The following is a 23,433-nucleotide window of genomic DNA, read 5'->3' as shown; positions in this document are numbered from 1 at the left end:
TTCCTTTGCTGTGCAAAAGCTTTGCAGTTTCATTAGGTCCCATTTGTTTATTTTTGTTTTTATTTCCATTACTCTACGAGGTGGGTCAGAAAGGATCTTGCTGTGATTTATGTCATAGAGTGTTCTGCCTATGTTTTCCTCTAAGAGTTTGATAGTTTCTGGCCTTACATTTAGGTCTTTAATCCATTTTGAGCTTATTTTTGTGTATGGTGTTAGGGAGTGATCTAATCTCATACTTTTACATGTACCTGTCCAGTTTTCCCAGCACCACTTATTGAAGAGGCTGTCCTTTCTCCACTGTACATTCCTGCCACCTTTATCAAAGATAAGGTGTCCATATGTGTGTGGGTTTATCTCTGGGCTTTCTATCCTGTTCCATTGATCTATCTTTCTGTTTTTGTGCCAGTACTATACTGTCTTGATTACTGTAGCTTTGTAGTATAGTCTGAAGTCAGGGAGCCTGATTCCTCCAGCTCCTTTTTTCGTTCTCAAGATTGCTTTGGCGATTCGGGGTATTTTGTTTTTCCATACAAATTGCAAAATTTTTTGTTCTAGTTCTGTGAAAAATGCCAGTGGTAGTTTGATAGGGATTGCATTGAATCTATAGATTGCTTTGGGTAGTAGAGTCATTTTCACAATGTTGATTCTTCCAATCCAAGAACATGGTATATCTCTCCATCTATTTTAGGATATTTTTAAAATACAAAAGTGAGAAGGCTTTGGTTGTATGATTGGAAATGCCATGCAGGAAGGCTTCCGTATTAGAGAGAGTAATGATGTGGAAGGGATGTAGAGCAAAATATCCTCAGAGAATTAAGTGTGTGACCCGGAGTGGGATAATTGAGGGGAGTCTGGTAGAGAGACATCATGAAGCCTTTGGGATAGTTGTGATGGTTACGGAGATGAGTAGAATTATACAGCCTTGACATCAGTGTAGTAAGGTGGATGCCTGGAGAGGAGTAGGTTATCAAGGTCACTAGAGGGAAACTGGCAAGATTATACTCATTTTCCTCTGTCCATGGTAAGACATCACAAATCTGATACCATACTTGGTCCCACTGAGGCTGGATATAACGTTAGAATATTTCTTAGCATAGTAATTCACGTATCAGTCACAATGAAACCTGACGTAAGAGATTAAGCCATTTTTGCTACCCCAGGCGTAGACCTATGCTGTCCTAATTTCTGTCCCCTGCCTTTACTGAGTTTCTCCTAATGACTGACCCCGGAACTTGCTATGAATAAGGACCATGCACGTGTTGCCAGAGATTCCCATTATTAATGTGTTAGCTCTGGATATAACTAGGAATTTTGGTGCCAGGTCAAATCCTAAAGGCTACATTTCCTTCTCCTCAACTCTGTTTCTAGAACAAAATTATGTCTATCTCTAGTTTCCACCCCAGTACAAGGAGGAAGAGTTTCTGTGGTAATAGCTTGTAGGGTGCTAAAGTTTCCCCACCATAGAGTACCGAGGCCCCCAGTGGCAGGAGTGCTCCACCAAGAGTGCCAGCCCATTCCTACCCGACCCCATTTACTTGCCTTTGTCATCTTCTGTTTCTCAAGTTATGACCAGTGTTCAGCCTAGTCACTTACTCCAATCACAGTGAGAGGTTAATATAAGGTAAAAAATATGGGTGAGAGAAGCATGGTGGGTGATATATCGAATGTTAGGGTGATACAGTAAAGATAATTGTTTTTTTAATTTATTTTATTTTATTTTATTTTTGAGGGGGGGTACACGGGCCTCTCACTGTTGTGGCCTCTCCCGTTGCGGAGCACAGGCTCTGGACGCGCAGGCTCAGCGGCCATGGCTCACAGGCCCAGCCGCTCCACGGCATGTGGGATCTTCCTGGACCGGGGCACGAACCCGTGTCCCCTGCATTGGCAGGCGGACTCTCAACCACTGCGCCACCAGTGAAGCCCAAAGATAATTATTTTTAATATATCCTATCAAGGTAACTCTTCCGCCAAATGTTTGCAATCTGTTTTCTAGACAACTGGGACTGGACCTGGTGCCTAGGAAAGAGTACGCGATGGTGGATCCAGAGGACATCAGCATTACTGAGCTCTACCGATTGGTAGGTATAGGAATCCTTGGCTCACAGCCTCACTGCTAATTTTGTGGTTTCCATGACACTCTTCATACTTGCTTGATTTTGTAAGAACAGGATGTTCCCGGTTTAATTTGGAGCAAGTAAAGAGAATTGAGAGCTGAGGTGACCATGCCCCAAGTACAAAACTGAGATAATTTACCCACCTCAGAATGCCCTGACGTTCCTACTGAGCCCTCAATGCCCAGGCACTAGGAAGTAAAGACAAAGAAGTTTTAAGTTTTATTTTGCAAATCTTTGTACTTTGCCTAGTCTAGTGAAATCTTTGTATTTTGCCTAGTCTAGTGGAATGGTTACAAGTCATACATATTTATCTGTTCTGTTTCAGGATATTGTTGTGACTAATGGTTTCCAGTTAGTGCTCACCAATATGTTAGCTCCCCTCCCTGCCCTGCTATCACTGTATGCACAGACTCCTGAAAGTATCCCTTCCTTGGTCTCCAAATGCTAGACTTATCCCCCACCTCTCCCAAACCCCAGGCCATCCCTAAGTGCTGAAACTTGTTAATAATCCTGAGATATTTGGTCATCTTGCCCATCGTGGCCTCACCCATGACTTGAGTTTTTTGTCTAGTTACATGGTAGGTTGAAGTTCAGTTATTTACTTGGCATCTAGGTTCCCCGAATCTGGTCCCATCTGCCTTGTATTTTTTTTTTTTTTTTTTGGCTGCATTGGGTTTTCGTTGCTGTGCGCAGGCTTTCTCTAGTTGCGGTGAGCGGGGGCTACTCTTCGTTGCGGTGTGTGGGCTTCTCGTTGCGGTGCTCTTGTTGCAGAGCACGGGCTCTAGGCACATGGGCTTCAATAGTTGCAACACGCGGGCTCAGTAGTTGTGACTCACGGGCTCTAGAATGCAGGCTCGGTAGTTGTGGCACACAGGCTTAGTAGCTCCGCAGCATGTGGGATCATCCCGAACCTCTAGAGTGCAGGCTCGGTAGTTGTGGTGCATGGGCTTAGTAGCTCCGCAGCATGTGGGATCTTCCCGAACCAGGGCTCGAACCTGTGTCCCCTGCATTGGCAGGCGGATTCTTAACCACTGCCCCACCAGGGAAGTCTCTAGCCTCGTATTCTTTATTTTTCTTTGCGGTACACGGGCCTCTTGTTGTGGCCTCTCCCGTTGTGGAGCACAGGCTCCGGACGCGCAGGCTCAGCGGCCATGGCTCACAGACCCAGCCGCTCTGCGGCATGTGGGATCTTCCCGGACCAGAGCACAAACCCGTGTCCCCTGCATCGGCAGGCGGACTCTCAACCACTGCGCCACCAGGGAAGCCCCCGTAGCCTTGTATTCTTAATATTTGTATAAAGTTTTACCTAATCTCTAGATACTCACTGAGCTATTTTAAAACCTCAAATCAAAGAAGCCAGTATCCCAGGCGTTTCTTTGCTTTGCTCTAGTTACCACTGCATCTTACCCCACGTTCCAAGGAGGAGTGACTGTGGAAAATAGCTGACTCCTTTTTGGAACATCCTACCTCTCTGGGGATAGCTTCCCAAGCTTAGAGTATTCTTCATAGAATTGCAGATTATTCTTCACCTGAAATTATCTGAAAAATGTGGTGGAAAAAATCATCAGTAAACCCATCAGGTGTATGTCTGATTTGAGAAAGCAGTTCTTAATACCGCTTTCAGTTTTCCCCTTCATCATCAATCTGTTCAGATTATCTACAGCTCATTATTTCCATTGGACTAAATTCCGTTTCTGTGGAGAATTTCCTTTGCTTTACGTTGAGCTTCTTGAGGGTGATGTTTCATGCTGCACCCCTCTGTGGCATCAGTGCTAAGCAGGGTATCAGGCCCAGAGCAAAAACACAGTTGAAGGTTGGTTGGAGGGAGGAGGGCAGAGATGGAGGAAGGGCACACAAGGAGAATATTCGCAGTAAAAGTCACCACTAACTCTTAGCTTATGCAACAAACAAAATCTCTAGAATTGATTTGTCAGCGACATCCTCTAATGGGACATTTTTATTATAGTTTATTTAACTGTTGGGCATCAGATTTTGTCTCTCACTTTTGTTTTAATCTCTCACTCAATTTGAAGTTTCTTCAGAGTGGGCACCGTGTCCTATATTGATACTTCCTCTGTTATGTCCAACATAATCTCGTTCAGTGATTTGCACTTAATAAGCAATCACTTAATGATTTTGATGTTACTACGGTATTATGAGAAGACTATGGACATAGATCCAAAAAACTAGGTTTAAATTTCATCTCTTCCTTCCACCAGCTCTCTGATCTTGGACTTACTGCTAAATCTTTCAGAGCTTCAGTTTCTTAGTCTATTAAATGGAAAAATAATTCTAACCATGTTTGTTAGGAAGGTTAAATAAGAAATGCATGTAAAATGCCTTTCCTTGACAGACAATGTTTGCAAAGCACCTAAGCATTCAGTCAGTTTTCATTCCTTTGTCATCTTTATTTCATCCTCATTAAGGAGGTAAGATGGCAAGAATAATGGCAGCCTTATGTGCTAAATCTTAAGATTAGATTTGGCTGTGTTCGATGAAATAAGTAAATAATAGAAGCTTAGACATGATGGAAATTATTTCTCCTTTACAGTATGCAAGCCCAGAGGCAGGAAGTCCTGGGCTTGTTTGTGGTTTCATGGTGTCAGAAGCAAAAAAGGCTCCATCATCAAGGATACTTCAAAGTACACCATAGCTGCAAGAACTCTAGCCATGACCTTGCTCTCCAGCTTTAAGAAGGAGAAAGATTTCTCTCAGTTGACTCAACTATTTTAATGAGCCTTCCTGGAACTACCACACAATACTTGCACTCACATTTCATTGGCCAGAACACAGTCACATCCCCATATTTAGCTAGGGATGTCAAATATTTGAGAAGCAACTAACAGTGTCTGTCACAAATATGTTTTATTTTCCCAAGTTTGATTTTGTATGCATGTGATTTTATCTCTCTTCTTTTTACTTAATGTCATATGTGGGATGGGAAATTTATTTCATCTCTTTGAACATTCCGATTTGTTAGTTGTGGCTGTTGGGAGTGTTATATTGATAAGATTCTGGGGTCTCTTCCAGGCTGTGATCGATTAGCAATGACTGCCATTGGAGGGGGTTTTTCATATTTTATAGCTCAGAACCTAGTCCACAGTCTTCATTTGACAGATGAGGAAAATAAAACACTGTAATTTTACATGAAATTGTAATTTCTCCTCCGTAACGATTGCATTTTACTGCTTCTAAAGCAAAGACAATAGCCCAAGAGAACCCCAAATGATTATAAGCTTCAGAAGGACATGTTTTTTCTTTAAGGCAGCTTCAAGTTCCTATTTATGTCCTGGCCCAGCAGTAATCACGTTCTCTGTAGCACTGGCCCTTTTCTCTATGCAACCTAAACGTGACTGATTGTATTGACTTCGCCAGGCGGAGTTGGCAGGCACCACCACCAATCCCTTATGGCGAAGGTGGGAGTGGGGTGGTGATTTATTGTCACTCCTAGATCAAGGATCATGGCGTGGAGGTAAAATGCCCCAACACAGGATGCTGAATTAATTGTTGCCACTTCTCTTTCTTCACTATGTCTTCTCCCCGTGATATTTGAAACACAGGTGTTTGCATCTTACACACTCCCTACTGCATCATTAGGAAAAAAATGTCTTGTTTTGGGTTTTTGATAGTCCTGTTAGCAGATCTTTCTCACCTGATTTTGTTCATCTAAGCAGTAAAATGCGCTAAACCTCACCGTGTTGACATACGTCCCGTTGGAACATACCGTTTACTGCCAACAACCAGAGCTCAATCCTTCTGTAGTAAAGAGGACTTTATTGGCTGGGTTCTCTGGTTGTTTGGGCATGAGGAGTATCTTTTTAGGAACCTTTCTTGGTTTTAATAAGATCAGGTTGGCTGCTTGCTTTGTGATACTTAGTGGGTAGGCCAGTGGTTCTCCAACAGAGAACAGGGTACATTTGGCAATGTCCGGAGACATTTTTGGTTGTCACAATTGGGGATGGTGGGGAGTGGGGAGAGGTACTACTGGTATCTGGAGAGCAGATGCCAGAAAAAGACGTTAAACATCCTACCAAGCCCAGGACAGCCCCACGACAGAGAAATTACCAGCCCAAATTGTCAGTAGTGCTGAAGGTGCGAACCCTGGTGTGGACCATTCACCCAGTAATTAATGCATTAGTGAGGGTTAATGATTTGTATCACTTTAATGAATCTTCGGAATGCATCTGTTTCTTTTCCTAATCAAAAGTCTAGTTAAACTGTGAGCACATGTAGAGTCACTGCTAGGTGCCTTTGTAACCATACATTATTTCAGAGATGGATTTTTGTCTATGTGTTATAACTACCAAATCACAGTTCTTGAAGTGTGGACACACCTTTTAAATTTTGCTACTGCAATAATATATTCACAGAGAGATTTTTTAGCAGTTCCCGAAAGTAGTGAATTACCAAAAGATAAACAAGACATCCTAACCTATGTAAGTTCAGATCTGTCTCAGGCATGGAAGGATGGTGGGTGAGGAAGAGAGGAGATTTCAGTGCCATTTGTGAGGGCCCACGTCACACGTACAAAGGGTAGAATTAAGTGGGCTTATTACTAGCATGCCTGCAAAGACCAAGGCAGTAATTATACAAGAGATGCAACAATAGGTTTTTCACTCTTCTAGGATTTGCATCTCTTTGCACATGATTTCAATCAGTGATTCTCAGCCCTCACTGCACATTAGAATCACCTGGGGAGCTTTTAAAACTACCACTGTCCAGACCCCCATCCCCTAGAAATTCTAATTTAATTGTTCTGGGATGGGACCTGGGCATAAGTATTTTTTAAAAGCTCTCTTGGTGATTCTAAAGTGCAGCCAAGGTTGAGAATCACTGATCTAGATAGATTGGATTCTTTGCAGGAATAAGGGAGCTAATTTTTCTCCTCAGTTTTTAGTGAATGTCATGAATGTTGCTGGGAACTTTGCACTGTTTGAAGTAAAGACCAGACATCTCTTTGAGGTCTGTTCTATTCATAATGTTTTTATATCTGTTTTTTCAGCTCTATCCTTTAGTAGTTATTCATTTCTTCATAGCAGTTTGCGCATTGTTACCCTGAACTTTTAAGTAAATCAGCAAATAAGTTAGCAACTTCAGAAAATAAAAAGCTTGAGAAGTTAAAGAGATGTAGTTTTATGAATGCATTGTTTCCTTTGCCCTGTTATAAAGGATTTTTAAAGCCCAAAATAGAGCAACCCTCATAGAAAAAAAAGAATTATGCTTTTTTTCTAGTTAGAATATTTCTCTGCAGAAAGCCTTTTCTAGTAATTATGGCCAACACATACCACAATGCTGAGGTCAACTTTAAAAGAAAATGCACTTACTCTTCACTTTCACAGAGGCGTGTCCAGTGTACCTGCTGAGTATACAATAATTATAGATGCACTTGGTTAATTGCATTTTTTTAGCTGTCTACTTTTCAAGTGGTTCAATTTAAAAAATAAAAGCATGAGAAACTTCTGGTGATTTTATGCTGCTGCATCTATAATTGTACATGGCATTTCTTTGCATTCAAATCTTAGTTAGTCATTAGTTACTGAACTATACTTAGAAACATAAAAAGATGGCTGTTGTAGACATAGAGTTCTGTACCTTAACCTCAACAAAGGATATGACTCCTTTGGAGTTAATCCCTGAGCTATTAATATATTTTTTTAATTGTCAAGTGATCCACAAGAAGTAGCCTCTTTAGTAGTCTGTGTTATGAAAGCAATACTCTTACACATTCTTAGCACCTGTTCTGTTAATTCACAGCCTTTCTGTATGTTTTCCCTGTGCTCTTACCCTGAGTCAGTTCTGCTCACACTGTGGTCCAAGAACTAGCTGGACCGTGAGCTGTTTGTAACTGGCCCAAGTACAAAAATGGCGAGTAAACGTTTAGAAACCTTTATAACATTTTGACATTGCCATGGCATTTTTATGATATTTTATGAAAATATCAATCTGCGGTAGGTTAGGCGGAAAAACCAACCTGGTCCTTCACTGCAGGTAGTTTGAGAAGTACTGTCCTAGATGGTTCATAATTCCCGCTCACTCTTTCACTCTCAGCTAAAGTGTCATTTTCCCAAGAAACCTTCTCTGACTGCCCAGACACAAGTCAAATTCTCCATTCATCAGAGTTGCAGTTTTCTACCCGTTTGTGGGAAAATTTTGTTGATGTCTGCTCCCCCTAGTAGAAAAGCTCTATGAAGGCAGGCTGTTTCTGTGTTTACACATCATTGCATTCCCAGTGCTGGGCTCATAATAGATATGTAACAAGTATATGTTGACTAAATGATCATTCTCATGTTCTCCTCACCCCTGGAACCATGGGTGATTCCTTTCCTTCCTCAACTTGTGGGAACTCTTACTTCCGGTCCCGCCTCCCAAGTATAGCCTAGGCTAGCTGTATTAAGGATGGAAATAAGAGATGGACACAGACTCTGTTCCTGCCTTTAGACCCCTCACTGGCTTTCTTAGGTCTGCTTCCCTGTAGCTCCACAGCAAGTTAGAAACATTTTCTTGCTCTAGTGATTGAATATCATTTGATACTGCCCACCTCAGAAAACTACCACAAGTTTGAAATTTAGTATGCTTTAAAAGAATTTTTAATTATGAGAAATGTGAAGTCATAGCTACATTGTTCAGCAAAATGATCAGCTAGATACAATTTAGTCTGATTTTTAAAAGATGGTTAATAATTTGTTCTCACCCTGGGAGTTGACGAGGGACCGATAGCATCCTTTGAACTTCACGCTGCCTGAATCTACTCAGTGAGTTGATATCATTTTAACATTAATGATTAAGAAACAAATCTTAAAGCAGGATTCCTTGATGGTCTGCAAACTTCAGTTTTTTATTTTAGTGGTTGGGAGAAAATTTGGAATTTAACATCCAACTAGATACCAAATACACAACAACAACAACAACAAAAAGCACAGGACATCATAATCACACCATAGCTAACTAGCTTGTTGGGTTCCATTATTTAATTCGGTCCATGCTGATCATGTTTTTTGGGGGGGTGTCATTCAGATGGAGCATCGACATCGGAAGAAAGATACCCCAGTGCAGGCCAGCAGTCATCACCTCTTTGTGCAGATGAAAAGCCTCATGTGTTCCAACCTGGGAGAGGAGCTTGAGGTCATCTTTTCACTCTTTGACAGTAAAGAGAATCGACCAATCAGGTAACTGCATGTGGAGATATGACTTGAACTTCTTAATGTTGGAATTGTGGATGTTTGCAACTGGCAGGCTTCAGGATATATGACCTTGCACATTTTTCCTCTATCAGCCTGTTTTCTCATCTGTAGAACTCTGTGAATTTCTAAGCTGCCTAACTTCTGGGCGTTTCCCCAAAAATTAGATGAAATGATGCATGCAAACGTTTTTTGAAAAACTCAAAAGGGCTGTGGAACCATAATTATTATTAAATGAAAGTATGTCATTGATATCAGGTCTGTTATTGGAGTTATTTTGTATTGATAATGCAAGGAGGACATAATATCTCTAAAATCTGAAGTTTGTTTGCTTATCAAGTTCAATACATTGTATTTTTCAAATTTTCAGTAAGCAATTATATTATTCTTACCCTGTCTGCATCAAATGATATTGAGAGACAACTAAATACTTGGAAACCTTCCCATGAGAGTTTCAGAGCTGGGAAATAATAAGCAATTTTCACCTACATTTTTCTTCTTTCTCTGTCTTACCTGTTGTAGTTCTCTTATGGCAAGTTTTCAAAATTTAGGAGAGGCTTACAATGGACGTTTTGGTTGTTATCCAAAGGTCTCAACTTTTTTTGAGACTTCTTTTATGTTTAAAATTTTTTAAGTCTTAAAGTTGAGCACAATCCACACCATCTTCTACATTAAAATTTTCAAATTTGAATTTGGAATTAAAATTGTACCACAACTTACACATAATGACGCAATTGTAGCACACTTTAAAGAAATAATACTTACTAAAATAAACGTTGACAATTTTAAGCAACAATGAGCCACATATATTGTTTTGTAAATATAAAATAATCTTGGAGTTTTTCTGGTAAAAAAAAATCTTTTTCTAGGAAATATGTGTGAAGTTTATTTTTAGTGCATTTATAGCCATAAAATCTTTGGTGAATTAACTTATATGTTATTCATTACCTACTAGAAAGTGTACTTTCTATTTCTTGACAGTGGACTATGTCCATAGAATTTTTTAATTTTTAAAATTTTATTTATTTTTGGCTGCTTTGGGTCTTCATTGCTGTGCGCAGGCTTTCTCTGGTTGCAGCGAGCGGGGGCTACTCTTCGTTGCAGTGCGCGGGCTTCTCTTGTTGCGGAGCACAAGCTCTAGGCGCTCAGGCTTCAGTAGTTGTGGCACATGGGCTGAGTAGTTGTGGTTCGTGGGCTCTAGAGCGCAGGCTCAGTAGTTGTGGAGCACGGGCTTAGTTGCTCTGCGGCATGTGGGATCATCCCGGACCAGGGCTCGAACCCATGTCCCCTGCATTGGCCGGCGGATTCTTAACCACTGCGCCACCAGGGAAGTCCTGTGTTCATAGAAGTTAAAGGTGGTGGTTTTGTGCAGCAAGGACAGGGTTTATGAGGTGTGGAAATAACAATGGTAATTCAGTTTCAAAATCGACTTTATATACTGTTGGAGAAAATGAATCAGTGAGTTAAAAAACCCTTCCCCCTTCCCAAATCAACACCACTAAAAAGGGAAGATAAAGGCCTGAGAAAAGTATTCAAGTTACAGCTTAGCACTGGCTTTAGACATGTGAAAGATTATTTAGAGATAATGCCTGCTTACATATTGAAGTGTGTGTTAGAAAGCTTGGTTTCCAGGTAGTGTAGTTTAACCAAAGTCTTCATAACATTGTATAATGTATGGTCTCTAAAATATTTAACAAGCTATTGTTTGTTATGGATTGTAACAGGGAGAAATGAGGTCACTCTTTTGCTCATTCCTGTTCAGCTAAAGTTTTTGAGGAATATACATTCCCCTTTGCCACTCAAATTGCATTTATGTAGGATTAATATTAGCTGGTCTTTCAGGTTTGTCTTGTTACAAACATTTTCAGATTTTCTAAAATGTTCTTTTAGGTTTTGATCGACAGAATTCCCTTTCTTTTATTCCTACTTACTTGGTGAAAGTAGGAAAATAACCTGGCTACAGAAACCCTAAAATATTGTTTTTGTGGTCCCTAGGTTCAGGCCGGGAGCTGGGCCTTTTACCTGCTCTGGATGTGGTTGGGCTGCCTTACATGCCTGCCTCCCTCCTCTGCCCTCCCTTCTTTCCCCTCCTGGTTTTTTCCCCTCCACCCTCTCCCCCTCCCCTCTTGCTTCCCCGCTCCCTCCCATCTCCCTTTCCCTCTGTCGCACACACCTGATACAGAATGACCCTAGGAGAAATCAAGCCTGAATTTCTCTCCCCTGCTTCTACTCACCGAGTTTGGCCATCGGCTCTCACCTCCCAAACTCATAATCACTATAAAGGTGATTGACAAAAGAATGAGTAAGAGTGAAAACACCCGCTTACTAGGTGTTTGGAACCATCTGAGATTTCTTTTCTTGACTCTCTGAGGCCTCAGATAGCACAGCGATTATTCTTTTAGGGAGTGTTCAAAACCTTGCTATGAGTAGCTCGGATTCACGCTGCACAGGGTGGTGTCACCATTACCTTTTGAAGAGGCCTTAGGATGCACAGATCTGAGGACTGGGCTTGAGTCTTGTCTCTGCAGTTGACTGCTGCTGCCCTGATCCTTTCACCTACCTCTGTCTTTTCCTTCATCTTGAAACTGGTGACAAGTCTTGCTTCCCTCACTGCTTCTGGCGTAGCTGATGAGTGTAAAGTATTTGCGTCTTCACAGAAAAAGGTATTATAAATGCAAGATATGATTTTTGAGGCATTGTTGTGTTTCTTCTTATGTGCAACAATGAATGCAGTGTGGGATGTGGGGGTATTTTAAAATCAACTCGTATTACTTTTTTAAACTTCTTATTTTAGAAAATTTCAGATGTATAAAAAAGTAAAATAGTATCGTGAAGCTTCGTGGACCTGCCACCAGTGACAAGAGTGATTGACTCAGGGCTGATCTTGTTTTAACCACATCCCTTTCTAGTCCTTCTCTTTGCCCCCAGCTTATGGGAGGCAAATCCCAGACATCAAATTTTCATATGTAAATATTACGGGGTGTACCTATCTGTTGAAAAAAAAAAAGAAGGGCTTCCCTGGTGGCGCAGTGGTTGAGAGTCCGCCTGGCAATGCAGGGGACACGGGTTTGTGCCCCGGTTCAGGAAGATCTCACATGCCGCGGAGCGGCTGGGCCCGTGAGCCATGGCCGCTGAGCCTGCGCGTCCGGAGCCTGTGCTCCGCAATGGGAGAGGCCACGACAGTGAGAAGCCTAAGTACTGCAAAAAAAAAAAAAAAAAAAAAAAAGGTACTCTAAAGAAATTGCCACCCACAAAATAAATATTCCCTTAACATCATCAGATATCCATTTCCAGTCTATTCAGAGTTCTGCTGTTGACTGATGTATATTGTTTTACAGATTCCAAATTTGGAATTTGGAATTTACGTGACCCAAATAAAGTCCATCCATTGCATGGCTGATAAGTTTGCCAGTCACTTTGCAGCTGTAGTTTCCCTTTCCCTCTCCCTCTTAAATTCCTTATAATTTATTTGTTGAAGAGAATGGATAATTTGATTTTTTATTTCTTTTTCAGCATTCGAAGTCCAATCCAAACCATAAAATTTACTAGGCAAAAGATGGTATAGTTCAGGGAATGCATTTGTTGTTAAATAGAATCATTAGTGCTGTAATTTACAGAAAATAAAATACAATCTAAGTGTAATCTTTATGGTGTTGCCCTGACCATTAATCACAGGAAATTACCTTGTCCAGGTACAGGTGGAGGAGCCAACATGTACAAACCCTGTAGAAGTTTGATTAGGAAAGATAGATGTTTATTCCTCTCACAAGGCAGACAACTGGCTAGGACTTTTTCGTTTAACTTACCTCCTCTAAGAAGCAAACAGCCAGGATTTTATTGAGCACTAATCACCTGCCAGACTTTGTTCTAAATGCTTTAAATATATTATCAGCACTGATTGTATAGGTGAGGAAGCAAGGCACAGAAAGGTTAGGGAACTTGCCTAAGTTTACAAACTGGCAAGAGGCAAAGCACAGTGTTGCAAGCCAGTGATCTGGCCCCAGAGTTTGCCCTGTGAACACCCCCTTCCTGCGTTGGCCTCAGCCACGTTCCTCCTCAAGGGCTTCAATATTTGTCTGAACATTTCCATCATTGAGCAGGATTTTATTGCCCAGAGAGAGCTCTTCAGAGACTGATAGCCCTAATAATAAGTTGTTATAAATTATTGATAGTGATAACACTGAAACTAATATAGGGCCTCAGAAATATCCTATGCTATAGAAATTGGTTTTTCAAATTGAGTCCTTCTCAAGATACTTTAAGAATAGCAAAAAAGCATCAACTCTTACTGTGTGCCAGTGATCAGAATCTTAGATTCAGTACCTGGAGATGTCAAATGCAAAAGGAGTCAACACATGAAAATTACCCCCTCTAGTTCACTGTGTGGAGAAATGAAGCACATGGTATTTCCTCAGTACCAGGAAGCGTACGTTTTCTGACAGAGACTTAAAACAATTAGTCATTGATGTTGAGCTGTGTTTAGAAAGCCCATTAATATTATTCGAAACAGCTTCTGCCTGAAGGTGACCTAGAATATTAAGCCTCTGATGCATGTTTCAGACGCCTGTTACTGTACCAGAAAGATGCAGGCATATTCTGACAGCATCTTGCTAACATACACCTACCCTGTACTTCTTTTCCTTTTTTCCTTCCTCATTTGTTCATGTAACAGCATCTGCCCAGACAGAGCCCCTGGCAGGTACAGCTACTTTGGACTCAATTATCATCAGAAATAACATACGTTAGTTTATTTGAGTGAGTTTTGCACAGTCTTTGACATGATTTCTCACCATAAAAGGTAATTTCTTAGTTAAAAAAAATGTTTGCCAAATTAAGTTTTATATGAGTAAAATATTTTTAGAGAGCATCTATCTGGTTGAAAGTTTATAATTTCTCCAAGCTGTAAAGGTATAGCTGGAAGAGTCAGGGAATCATTTCCCTAGATAGCATCTGTAATTTCATTTTATTCAGTTCTATTCAGTTTATTTAACTAACACTTATATGCCATATAACACAACCATGTGCCAGACACTGTTCTAAGCTGTTTAATAAATATTAACTTATTTATCCCTTGTAACAACCTTACAAGGTAGGTAATATTAATACAGTCTTCGCTTGGTATCCGTGGGGAATTGGTTCAGGACCTCCCTCAGGTACCAAAATCCACAGATACTCAAGTTCCTTACATAAAATGGCATAGTATTTGCATATAACATGCACACATCCTCCCATATACTTTTAATCATCTCTAAATTACTTATAATACCTAATAAAATATAAATACTATTTAAATCGTTGCTTTTTGAAACTTTCTGGAATATGTTTTCCTGAATATTTTCTATCTGCAGTTGATTGACTCTGCGGATGCAGTACCTACAGATACGGAAGGCTGACTATATCCCCATTTTTTATAGATGGGGAAAGTGAGGCACAGAGCGATTAATAACTTGCCCAAGGCCACACAGCTGGTATATAGTGGAGTTGTATTTTAACATGCAGTCTGATCAGGCATCACTGTCCTTAATCACTTTTCTATACCCATTCTCATAAACTTCGATATTAATAGTAATCTGTTTTCTTCCGCAACCAATTTTTTACTCACCGGTGTATAGCAAGGGGTCTGTTGAGGGTTTTTCCTTTTGTTTTGTTTTTTTAAGAAACTGAAGTGGAAGAGGCTTGAGCTTATTAAGAATTGACAGGAAGGATCCAGTAACCTGGGAGAGGTTACACTCATGGGAGAGGGGAGGTCATTGCTGGATCAAGGTCCCTTAGAAGACATCAGGAAACAACCTTGAAATTGCAGGTGGGAAGATGAGCCAAGGACTGGAGAAAGGGCGAAAGGGCAGAGAGTGGATGTGCATAAACTGGGGTATAGGACTGGGAATATCAGGGGAGAGGGGATTTGTATAAAGAAATCAAACCACAGGTTTGGTTCCAGACAACTGAAATAAAGTGAGTATCACAATAAAGCAAGTCACAGGAATTTTTTGGTTTCCTGGTGCATACAAAAGTTATGTTTACACTATACTATAGTCTTTGTGTCTGAAAAAAAAATGCATATCTTAATCAAAAAATACTTTATTGTTGGGCTTCCCTGGTGGCGCAGTGGTTGAGAGTCCACCTGCCAATGCAGGGGACACGGGTTCGTGCCCCAGTCCGGGAAGATCCCACATGCCGCGGAGCGGCTGGATCCGTGAGCCATGGCCGTTGAGCCTGCGCGTCCAGAGCCTGTGCTCCGCAATGGGAAAGGCCACAACACTGAGAGGCCTGCGTACCGCAAAAAAACAAAACAAACAAAACAAAACTTTATTGCTAAAAAATGCTAACCATCATTTGATCCCTCATCTTTTTTGCTGGTGGAGTGTCTTGCCACCAGCAAGACATATTGATGGTGCTGACTGATGAGGGTGGTTGTCACTGAAGGCTGGGGTGGCTGTGACAGTTTATTCAATTAAGACATCAGTGAAATTTGCTGCATCAGTTGACTCTTTTTTTCCATGAACGATCTCTCTGTAGCATGCAATGCTGTTTGGTAGCATTTTACCCACAGCAGAACTTCTTTCAAAAATGGGAGTCAGTCCTCTTAAACCCTGCCTTATCAACTAAGTTCATATAATATTATAGATCCTTTGTTGTCATTTCAGCCATCTTCACAGCATCTTCACCAGGAGTAGATTTCATCTCAAGAAACCAATTTCATTGCTCATCCTTAAGAAGCCACTTCTCATCCTTTCGAGGTTAAATATGAGATTGCAGCCATTCAGTCACATCTTCAGTCTCCACTTCTAATTCCAGTTCTCTTGCTGTGTCTACCACATCTACAGTTACTTCCTCCACTGAAGTCTTGAGCTCCTCAAACTCATCCATGAGGGTTGGAATCAACTTCTTCCAAACTCCTGTTAATGTTATTTAGACATCTTCCCATGAAGCACAAGTGTTTTCTTAATGGCATCTTGAACGATGAATCCTTTCAGAGGCTTTCAATTGAGTTTGCCCAGATCCACAAGAGGAATCACTATCTATGGCAGCTATAGCCTTACAAATTGTATTTCTTAAATAGTAAGACTTGAAAGTCGAAATGACTCCTTGATCCATGAGCTGCAGAATGGATGTTGTGTTAGCAGGCATGAAAACAGCATGAGTCTTGTTGTACCTCTCCATCGGAGATCTTAGGTGACCAGGTACATTGTCAATGAACAGTAATATTTTAAAAGGAATCTCTTTTTCCAGGATACTAGGTCTCAACAGTGGCCTTAAAATATTCAGTAAACCATATTGTAAACAGATATGATGTCATCCAGGCTTTGTTATATCATTTATGGAGCATAGGCATAGTAGATTTAGCATCATTCTTAAAGGCTCTACAATTTTCAGAATGGTAGACAAGCATTGGCTTCAACTTAAAGTCACCAGCTGCATTAGCCTCAAATAGGAGAGTCAGCCTGTCCTTTGAAGTTTTGAAGCCAGGCACTGACTTCTCCTCTCCAGCTATGAAAGTCCTAGATGGCATCTTCTTATGATATAAGGCTGTTGTGTCTACCTTGAAAATCTGTTGTTTGGTGTGGCCACCTTCATGGATTATCTTAGCTAGATCTTCTGGATAACTTGTTGCGGCTTCTACATCAGCACTTGCTGCTTCACCTGGCACTTTGATGTTATGGAGACGGCTTCTTGCCTTAAACCCCATGAACCAACCTCCGCTAGCTTCAAACATTTCTTCTGCAACTTTCTCACCCCTCTCAGCCTTCAGAGAATTGATGAGAGTTAGGGCCTTTCTCTGGATCTGACTTTGGCTGAAGGGAATGTTGTGGCTGGTTTGATCTCTCTCTAGACCAGTAAAATTTTCTCCATATCATCCATAAAGCTGTTTTGCTCTACCTTTCATGTGTTCACTGGAGTAGCACTTTTCATTTCCTTCAAGAACTTTCCCTTTGTGCAGTCACAACTTGGCTAACTGGTGTGAGAGGCCTAGCTTTCAGCCTGTCTCAGCTTTCCACATACCTTCCTCATGAAGCTTAATCGTTTCTAGCTTTTGAGTTAAAGTGAGAAACATGCGGCTCTTCCTTTCATTTGAATGCTTGGAGGCCATTGTAGGGTTATGAATTGTCCTTATTTCAGTATTACTGTATCTCAGAGAACAGGGAGGCCTTAGGAGAGGGAGAGAGATGAGGAACATCTCATGATGGTGGAGCAGTCAGATCATACACCCAACTTGTATGGGCGCAGTTCGAGATGCCCCAAAAGAATTGCAGTGGTAACATCAGATATCACCGATCATGGGTCACTATGACAAATATAATAATAATGAAAAGGTCTGAAATATTGCTAGAATTACGAAAACCTGACACAGAGACCTGAAATGAGCAAATGTTGGAAAACGGGCGCCGATAGACTTGCTCTTCACAGGTTTGTCACAGACCTTCAATTTGTAAAAAATGCAATATCTGTGAAGTGCAATGAAGCGAAGCACAATCAAATGAGGTCTGCTTGTACTTAGCATCATATGCTACAAATGTTTCTTTCAGCTTGCATTTAAAATTGGATGTTGTACTATTTGGTGATAGAAATAGTCGTAGCGTTTATGTTTTTCATAGTCTGTGCAGCTGTGGATGTGTGTATTCTTATCTTTCCTGTGTTGACATATTAATATGTCAGTTAATCTACAATAGAGTATAAGTTACATGGGCCAATGAAAATGACATAGTCCACTTGTTGACTATTTCCCTTACAACTTTCAGTACTTTGGTTAGTGCTATATTCTAAGTTTCAGGACTGATCTGTTATCGTATTTCATTCTCATCAGAGGATATATTTAATAGGACCTAAGTTCCACCAGTGAGCCCTCAGCCTAGTATAGGGCTGCTTATATACGTGTAAGCTGTTGGCATGGGCTTTTATTTGAGAAAATAGCACAGAGTAGTACTTCTCTAAAAAGTCTTATCCTGATGATTAAATACGAAAAGGCTTTTCATAGTAATTAAGTTCAGATAAAGTTGACTTTCTTGCTGGTACCTTATTCACATACTTGACTGAAGTTATGTGCTTTTTCTATCATCACACAGTTAAACTCTCCATTTTCATTAAATGCTTCATTTCCATATAAATTTTATATTGCCTAAAATTACCTTCTTTTTTAGTATATTCCAGTTCTGTCATTTACGAAAAAGTAGTGAATATTATTGGTGAGGCACAGATATTTTTTTTTATATGAACTCTTTCTGGACTATATCTGAATTTCTCTCCATCCTCAAGACTCAGATCTTGTATCTTGTGCAGATACCACTCTATAGTATGTAAGTGGCCAGGCTCTAGAGTCAGAGGATCTGCCATTGCCGTTCAGTAGCTACATCAGCCTGGGCAAATTAATTCATGTCTCTTACGTCTGTAATTTATCTGCTAAAAGAGGATAATAATAGTACTTCTCTCATGGGATTATTTGAGGATTACATGAGATAATGCATATACTTTTTAGTCTAATGCTTGACACCGGGTCATTGGTCAGTAATTATAAGCTATGATGATGATGATTAAAAACGGGAACTGTACTTTAACATAACCAGAAATGATATGTGCTGTTTGGTCTTGAATTCTTAAAGAAATCATACAGTCTAAGGAATTATTATTAATTTTTAAGGTATGTGTTATTATGGTTATATAAGATTTAGAGAGACTAGTAAACAGGTCGAATGGCATCAGGGATATGATTTGCTTTAAAATACTTTAGCAACAGGAAAAAAAAGAGAGAAAAACAAAGAAAGAGCAAAGGGATAGGCAGAGCGGTGTGACAGAATTGAATGGTTGTGAATTCCTTGTGACAGGCCTGTGGGTGCTCGCTTTACCTTCAAGCATATAGTATGTATGGTTAATGAATTACCTCCTTAAAATTATCAATGTTTTATGCATGTGGGCAGGAAAGCCATGAGGGCAGGCATTTTTTTCAATCTCTTCGAAAGAAGACGGGTTTATTAATCTGGTCTAGTCACTAGCCCCATACATGGTTTGGATTCCATTCTGCCTTGAATAATAATCCTGGGTTCCTTTGAACTGACAATGATATTTTTGGGAATGTTTTTGGCAGAACTTAACAGGAATGTTTTCTGAAGGTCTAGGGCATTCAGTATTATAATAACACATATATTACAATAGTATTATCTTTAAACCATAAGCTTTGACTCATATATAAAACAAAATAGGCAACTTTTAGAGGATTAATGTTCTGTGAGAGGGAATACCTTATATGCTTAAGCAAAATCCTGTGTCTGTATAAGGACCAGCTTCCCCAAAACTCTGAATTAATAAAGGTTTGTCCTAAAAAACAAGATCCTACTGTATAACACAGGGAACTGTATTCAATATCCTGTGATAAACCATAATGAAAAAGAATGTATATATGTATAACTGAGTCACTTTGATGTACAGCAGAAATTAACACAACATTATAACTCAACTCAACTATACTTAAATAAATTTTTTAAAAAATAATTTAAAAAACGTAGAGATTTGTTCTCCCAAAGGTGAGGAAACCACTCACCACTCCCTTGTTCATTCATTCACACATCACACAGTGCACAGGAGTAACAGTTGTGTGCGAGCAGCGTGAGGCCCTGCTGGAGACCCAAAGGTGACTCCTGGAGCAGATGGCAGAAGGGATCCAGGACACATGTGAAGGCAGCTATTTCGAGAAGGAGGAATGTCCCTTCTTCTACTAATGTGGGAGGGAGGGAGGGAGGGCGCTGAAATGGGTGTAAGATATTGAAATGGAAAACAGGGACTGGGTCTGTGGCCTTGATCTTTTATAAGGAAAGTGGGGAAACAAGATGAGCTGCTGCTGGAGAGCAAAAGAGAAAATGAAAGGGAGTTCAGGGCTGAAAGTGAGTTGCAGGAACAAGGTCAGCAGCCTTTGAGCAAAAATGTGATAGGAAGTGAGTTAGTGATGAAAAATGGAACTGCTGAGTGCAGGACAGGACCTCCAAAGAGAGACATCTGAAATTGGTGGTGAATCCTGGCTCCCCAGTTAGACAGCTTTTGCCAGGTGTGCTCAGAAAAGAGGTATCAGGTGGTAGAGTTGGAGTCTGACACATCACAGTTGGAAAAAACTGAGACTGGGAATCTAGCAGGAGGAGGAGAATTAAAGACATTACAACGGTAGCTTCCATTTGGTCTCTTCAGAGGCTGATGTGATCTAATTGCCTTTCATTTTTAAGAGGAAATTAAAGAATTAGGGCTTCTTTTGAAAAGACTTAGTTACTGGGAAACTTTTTAAAGACCTTACAGAAGGGAGCTGTTGGTGAGAGTAGTTATTTAGCCCACTCTTGGAAAAAATGCTAATATTTTTGTGTCTATATTATAGTACATAACACAGTTAAGGGAGCACATATGATTCTTTAATCCTCTGAGCACTGTGCTAGAATTTCTCATTTCATACCTCATTTACAACTTATTATAGTGTGATCACACAAATTCAGTCTCTATATTTTTACATAAATTAGGAGCATTTGTTGTTTTGAACGTAGAAAGATAGTTGGCGTAAATCTCTTTTTACAGTTTTATGTTATAAAATTAACTCAAAATTATAACCTCTCCAAAGTACAGCAATAATGGAGGGGAAAATGTCTGACTGGCCATGCATGCAGGGAGCACAACTCTATTTGAGAACAGAAATAGAAGAAGGCATTCAGAGGTCCTCCTTGGACTGTGGCAATATCAACAATTCCATGTGGCCCAGAGTGCTTCCTGCTGTGTGTAGACATGCTGGCACAGAGTTCCCTGTGGGTGTCTGTACATCACTGACCCACAGTGACCTTCCCTCAGGCTTCCTCTTTAAAGGCATGAGTGCTTTCCACTCTCCCCCTTCTTTGCCATCATTTGATTCTTCTAGCAGGTGCATGAAAATTGGGATTGTTGTCACTTCGAAGTTAATCAGATTCTGTGGTTTGCTCCCCCTTTGGTCACACTTCTGTTGCATACAAAAAAAAAAATTAAGATGTAGTGATGTTAATAGGAGAGATTTTAAGAAATGGACCAGGAGGAGGATCTAAATTAAAACAAAAACAAGCAAACAAATAACTTTATTCATGCTGAGAACACCCAGCGTAGAAGTGATCCACAGTTTTTCTCTGTAGCATTTTAAGAGCCACACAATTCCAATTACTTTTGAAATTTTAAATTACTACATTATTATAAGAATAAGTGGTTGGAACTTTAAAGTGGCAGAAAACCAAAAACTCATAGAGTAAATGTATTCAGAACTGGCTTTCTCATCCCCTTTAGCTCTAAACACTTACTCAGCCAATTTGTCTCATTGTACTTAAACAGTGCAGAGTTTTAGAAATTGATCAGAAGGGCTTTCCACCCCTATTCCTGTGTTTTAAAAGATGAGCAGATGGGTGTTCTTTTCACCAGGATTCTGGTCGTCTCTGTCTATTCTCCTCTGCCCTGTGTCTTCTGCCTATAGAGAATTCAGATTAATTTAGTTTTCCTAAATTCACTACCAATCAAATCACGCTCACACATAGCAACCCACCTTACAAGGACTTCTTTGCTCTTCATTGCCATTTGTGCTGTAAGGTGATTCACCATTGACAAAGGAATTACTCATGATACGGTCCTCCTTAGTTCCTTTTCTGAAGATAAGACTTTACCCTCTCCTTATCTTTCTGTTCCCAGCACCTTGCAGAATGCCCTACACAGACTGGGCATCGATGCAGTTAAAGGAAGTTTACAAGTCTCTCACTGTTGTTGAGGCAAAGTATTAAAAGGTTGTGTCATTATTGTCTTAATTTTTTCTGTCTTCCTTCCACTCCAGTGGGGATGTGCTTATTAATAAGAGAGAACTCAAGGTTGAGTGCATCAGCAATGGTAATGGATTTGTTTCAGGTTCTTCTGTGTTAATCAGAACTCTGCTGTCAGACATGTCTCTATGGGAGCATCATTTGCAAAAATCTGTCCTGCTAAAAAAAAAAAAAAAGTAAATAAAAATTAGCAGATAAATTTATGGACAGTCCCCGACTTACAGTGGTTCGACTTAGGATTTTTTGACTTCACAGTGGTGTGAAAGCAATACACATTTGCTGGAAACTGTACTTTGAATTTTGATCTTTCCCTGGGCTAGCCATATTCGGTACAATGCTCTTGTAAAGCTGAATGATTTTATCAGGACGTAACCCTGTAAGTTGAAGAGTATCTGTGTAGCATCTTCTCCTAAGTATTTCCATTTAGAGATCTTTGACTACAAGTTAAACAGAGACTGCATCTTTTTACTTCCATTGGGCAACAGAGGTTTCACACTATTGCTGTTGAATTACTGATCTTCATTTATTCAGCAAACAAGTACTGCTGTCCTCGGGGAAAGGCACTGATCTGGGCATTGGGGACACATAAATGAATTAAAAAAAAAAAATTCTTGCCCTCCCAGAACTTACATTCTATTGATGTTCAAAATACTATTAAGCTTTAAGTCAAGAAATATTTTTAAAGGCTAGAGTTTCTCTTTGTATGGTAACCAGTATTGCTGTTTTTGTTTCACCAAAAATACTTGTGGTGTCTAAAGCAATGCTTCCTAAACTTTTCAGTGCCTAAAGTTCATTTTCAAACTTAAAAACTATGGAGCTCTACAGAAACTAATGTACTTATCCTCATACACATGAACATTTGCATATCAGTGTAGAGGCTTTGTAGCTCCCTGATTAAAAAGAAAAAGCATTTGACCTTTAGAAAGTCCAATTGCATGGGTCATCTTGTTAATAAATAGTATTTAATGATGATTTAGATACTTTTCTTTTTTTTAGATGGAAGTATAGTTGATTTATAATAATGTGTTAGTTTCAGGTATACAGCAAAATGATTCAGTTATACATGTACATATTTTTTTTCAGATTCTTTTCCATTATAGGTTATTATAGTTCCCTGTGCTATACAGAAAATCCTTATTGTTTATCTATTTTTATATCTAGTGGTTTGTATCTGTTAATCCCATACTCCTAATTTATCCCTACCCTACTCCTTTCCCCTTTGGTAATCACAAGTTTTCATTTTTTTAAGTTATAATGAATATAAAGAATCTATCAGTAAGCTGTTGAAAGGGATATTTGATTTTGGCTTCTTTCATTTTAAAAATTAGAACTTTTTTTGAGATAATAAAT

At 39.9% G+C, this 23,433-nt stretch overlaps 1 protein-coding gene across 2 annotated transcripts in view; it reads left to right on the top strand.

Moving 5' to 3' along the window:
• The window catches only part of DOCK4 (dedicator of cytokinesis 4), a 482,641-nt gene that overhangs the window by 226,024 nt on the left and 233,184 nt on the right, over positions 1–23,433 (top strand). For both annotated transcript variants that reach the window (XM_060020742.1, XM_060020741.1), the window contains exons 7-8: positions 1,994–2,078; positions 9,129–9,280. In XM_060020742.1, the coding sequence (XP_059876725.1) occupies positions 1,994–2,078; positions 9,129–9,280 (237 nt within the window). The remainder of the gene's footprint in view (positions 1–1,993; positions 2,079–9,128; positions 9,281–23,433) is intronic.

The sequence above is a fragment of the Delphinus delphis genome, chromosome 9 (genome assembly GCF_949987515.2).
Source record: "Delphinus delphis chromosome 9, mDelDel1.2, whole genome shotgun sequence".
NCBI classification, from domain to species: domain Eukaryota; kingdom Metazoa; phylum Chordata; class Mammalia; order Artiodactyla; family Delphinidae; genus Delphinus; species Delphinus delphis.
The sequence above is the reverse complement of the archived record's forward strand: the minus strand, read 5'-3'. Positions and strand labels throughout refer to the sequence as shown.